Source organism: Habropoda laboriosa, unplaced genomic scaffold (genome assembly GCF_001263275.1).
Source record: "Habropoda laboriosa isolate 0110345459 unplaced genomic scaffold, ASM126327v1 scaffold207, whole genome shotgun sequence".
Lineage (NCBI taxonomy): Eukaryota > Metazoa > Arthropoda > Insecta > Hymenoptera > Apidae > Habropoda > Habropoda laboriosa.
Genome location: NW_017100397.1, coordinates 1,028,482 through 1,033,207, shown reverse-complemented (window position 1 = coordinate 1,033,207; position 4,726 = coordinate 1,028,482). Strand labels below are relative to the sequence as shown.

Below are 4,726 nucleotides of genomic sequence, written 5' to 3'. Positions count from 1 at the left end.
GTTTTCCAATCAATCGAACTCCATGAACGAGACGCTCGTCGATACATAAAGCGGAGGGATACGCGCTGAGATCTCACGCCGATAATTAGCCGGGGATCGAAACCTTCCTTCGAGCTTCAGAGTCGCTTCGAAAGGACGCGCGGGATCTGTTTTCACTCTGCGGCCGATCGATTGCGGAGTAAAAAGAAGCAAGATGTGCATAGATACCTCGAACGACGGTTCATATTAAAGCGACGGGGTGGAAGGGGGAATTTTCGTACATCCATCACATCTATTTTCCAGCCTGCATCAATTTCTAAGCATCCAGCCGCCACTGAACAGAAAACGAATTGATATCGGCAAAAGAAATGTTCGTCTAAAATCCACCATTTCACATGAAGCTAGGAAATAGTTCATTTTCCATAGTGGTCCCTTTTCGTTGCGAAAGAAACTTAATGTCAGCCAAAGTAGCTAGAGCTCGTCCTTGTCACCACGAGCAATCTCAACGGACGCTATTTTCAGTTCGACCCTGAATTTTAATGAGCGTTACAATCATACCACCGCGGACAGCGCTTTGGGACTACCGCCGAGGCTCTTGGACGGCTTTAAGAATCCTTCCACGCGCGAAACGGTGTATTGCATGGCCATAATTCACTCCCTTTCTCCTGAGGATTCTTACATCTGGTTTAGAAGCCGACTCTCAGATCATAAGACTCTTCAGAATGAATTTTTTGAGAAAATAAAGAGACAGAAGCGGGTCTAGGGAGCGAGACTATAACCAGCCAATGCTATAGTGGGGTACACGTTACGTTCTCTAGTGATCTTTAACCGCCAAATAATTCGATTCTAACAATATAAGAAATAATTTCACTCCTTAACCCCTTTCATTACAATAACGTGTAACACTCGTGTTACAGATCCTATATCAAAACTAGATAGCACAAGTGTGACTCATAGCATAGGTTACAATCCAAGCATGATAAACACGAATGCGATTTATGATTGCTATGAACGCTACATTCAACTATCGCGCATTGTTTGTTGTGTGCAGTCGCTAAATGTGTGTACACATAATTTAGGTCATTCTTGTTTTTGCTCTAGTTATCTATAATTTTTCATTGAATTAATATCCTTAGTAATGGCACAGATAGACAAAACACATTAACGGGCATTGTCTTAATGCAAAAATTAAACGGTCAACTCTAAGCGCGTGTAATGATGTGAAATATTGTAAGACAAGGAGTAATACAACCAAATGGATATTCGAAAAGTTTCAGAGAAAAGAATTCCTTGCCATTCGAAGGGTTCGTTCGTGTATCAGTTTCATCACGATCGGTCTGGTAAGTTTTCGTTTTCTCACTTCCATATTTTGCACTGAAAGCAGCCTTAAAGAGAGCGGTGCAAAAAGATTCACTCTCGGGCTGCCGGGGCGGATCGATGCCACGAGCAAACAGCGAACGCTTCGTCAAAATCGAGCATCGTCGTAGAATGTTTGTATTCATCCGTGGACGGACACCGTTTATTGCACTTTACCGAAGAAAATGTCACCTGGCTTCGCAAGGAGCTGGATTTTTGAATCGACGACGATACATTATTTAACGATGAGATTGTTTAGCGGTCAGGAACGCGTCCGAACATGGAACGTGTACGTCTATATGTATACATATATAGGATTTAGAAAATGGACGATAGCTAGTAGCATGGGATATAGGAAGTAAATATTCACCGTTACGAATCTCGTTAAAATCCCTGGGGGACCTAGGCAAGGCTGTTCCCTTGTTAGCTTTCTCCCGCACTCCCTCTTCTTGCTCTCATCGTTGAAAATACGTGTCCCCGTGTAATATCGATGACAACCAAGTATACCTAATTCATTTGTATCCATTCAATCTTTCTGCGTCTGATGTGGATAACGGTTTGTCGTATGATTTCTCCTTTGGAACCGTGAACAGGTATTTTAGGAATATAAACTCCTGGAATTAAGAGCTTTGGAAAATTAAATATGTCAGAAAATTATTTCATTTCTATGTTTAAAAATTATGCGAGTCAGGATCAAAAAGGCGGAAAATCTTTTTCTCGACGAAGGTTCACCAAGAGATTAACAATTGCAGGAATTAACGTTAGCACGAAGATTAGATACATCGTGCAAAGATGTAGTCAAGACATGGAGGGTCTAGCGTCGCTGATACACTAATTGAATTAGTTATTTCGAAGCGGAAAGTTAAGGGCACGTCTGCGCTAAGTTTTCAAGCTGAAATAACTCAGAGAATCGACGTGGTATAGTAGCGAGGGGGCGCGCGCGCGAGCACACCCCAGCCAAGTTCTTATTAAGCCAAAAGTTTCATTTGATACTGAGCATCAGTATTATTTAATTATCAATTCAAGGGTACGCCGTATAAAACGAATCGATCTCGGTCGAACGACATTGTACAAAATGTCCGACGTGAATATAAAACAGCTGACGGGATCGATCTTCGAAAATTCGACACGCGCCATCGTCGACACATTACACTTCATAGCCCGCTTGTTTTTCCACCGATAAATCCAAACTCGTTCGGCCGCTCTGCTGAAATATTCCGACAGTTTGCATGAGAAAAAGTGCGAAATACAAATTACGAGCGCATCAAATCGAATCGTTTTTTATTCGAATAGAAAAAGTTCGTACTGATCGCCAATTTTGTTGAAAGTTTCTAAAATAACGCGAGAACATTGGCAAAAAAAAAATATATTGAAAGTGTACTTTAACAATAACGTCCGTATTTCTTCGATTTCACCTGAGAAATAAAAATTATGTGTAGTTTTCCTTCGAATTCGTTTTAATAAATGTTATAAAAATTGTATAGACAAGATGGCGGGTTTCTATCTAATGAAAATACTTAAATTTGGAGGAAAAATGGAAATGAGACTTAGAAATAACGAATTAAGAACGGAACGCGTAACTACCTATGTAGTGATGAAGTGAGAGGAACTGCGTACCAATGAGTGAGTGAGTGTGTGTGTGTGTGAAAGAGAGAGAGAGAGAGAGAGAGAGAGAGAGGTGGTAATGGCAGGCCGGACCAGAGTAGAGGTTATTCCACTTGCAGAGATTGGACATAGGTTCGCCGGTGATGGCGGGACGATTTCAGCGGTTTCGCCACGCTTTTAGGACTATGATGTATGTAAGCATGCTTTTCATCCATGCGGCCTGTAACATTAACGTACGACGCATTAACACGTGCCAAGGATGTAAATCAAGGGACCACGCAAAACCGTCGCCTGGTTTTTCGGTAGATATTCATTAATGGTAATCGAATGATTAATATTGTTTCGCTGTCTAATTTTCATCGAGCTATCCCATTGTTAATATGGCGACTAATTAGACGAAGGACGCAATTATAGTCGACGAATGGCACACGTTCGAGTGGAAATTCTCCGATAAAGTGCGGAACACGGAAATTGAACGGGCACGCGAGCGCCCTATTTCGACGAAAGTTACGAAATATTTAGAGCGTGGCGGAACAATTAAAGCGCAATAAAACATTAAATAGCACCGGTATTAATGACTATGCACGTGTTGACTAGTAACGTTTTGTTTTGGTCGTTGTACGATCGAAATAATCGCGGATTGCTGTTTCACAGACAAACTGAAAACGTAATTTCGATAGTTACTTTGAAGGCAATTTACTGCACGTGAGGTGAAACGTAAGAAGAGCACCGATTCACGTCTTTTTGTGTCGTACGCCAGTGATGCTCATTTGTATAATTCTGGAGGTAAATACAGTGATGCACATTTAATTGTCGCTGAATAGATACTGGGTTAGGACAGTCAGGCGTATACATATATTTTGACATTTAAGCGTGTATTACGGTACATTACTAATGGATAAAATTTACTGCGTATTACAAATTACTATGTGGTGCACGTACTTTAAAACTCGATAAATCAATTTCTGCAAGCATCACTGGCGCAGAAAATAGTAGTATTGCATGTTTGGACTGTGGATACGTTCTCCTCGATATGTTGCTTGAACGATCGCGTGCTCATTGGGCGGTATTTGTCGGACCACTGTCAGACGCTGTTCCACTTGTACGATCAAGTACAGGCGCACAGTGATTGCGTCAATACACTTAAACACATTCTTCGACGACTATAGGAAAAACTTATCATTTCAGAGATGAGTTTTGTATAACTGTTCCGTGCACGTGAAAGGATGAACGAGATCACGCGGGCAGAGCTGGATAAAAATTTACGAATGACATGGTTCGCTTAGGTAACTCGACTGATTTGTAGCTCAAACTATAACAACTTATTTTCAGAGATTCAGCAGGTTGATACCGCTCACGAGAGAATGTAATTTATTACGAAATTTAAAAAAAATGAAACAGACAGTGATACATGAAGGAATACTGTATATACATAATGTCTACAATTTCATTCTAAAAATATTAATCTTTTATTCATTTCATGTGACAACAGTAAATAGCAGAGTCCTTTTCTGGATCAGGTTTTATTTGAATCTTTTCGTAGAAAAATGTAATACTTTAAATTACCTAGTCAGGATTCGAACTGTGAACGCTGTACGCGCTAAGGAGTCTCGATATCACGAGCGTTTTGAAACGCTGAAACGAGGGAGTTTAATTGTACCGCTTCGCTGCAACCAATAGATACCCTCTTCTCTATTTCTGCCAGCTTAATTATTAAATCGATAAGTATTGAATCTGGAAATTCAACTGAAATGAAATGATTAAAATATCTGATGTCTTTCTTGCG

General features: G+C 40.5%; 1 protein-coding gene across 1 annotated transcript in view; it reads right to left on the bottom strand.

The window, feature by feature from the left end:
• Window positions 1-4,540: 4,540 nt before the first annotated feature.
• LOC108575120 (replication factor C subunit 5) overlaps window positions 4,541-4,726 on the bottom strand; it is a 1,638-nt gene continuing 1,452 nt past the window's right edge. The window contains exon 8 of the mRNA XM_017937838.1: window positions 4,541-4,686. Within this exon, the coding sequence (XP_017793327.1) occupies window positions 4,541-4,686 (146 nt within the window). The remainder of the gene's footprint in view (window positions 4,687-4,726) is intronic.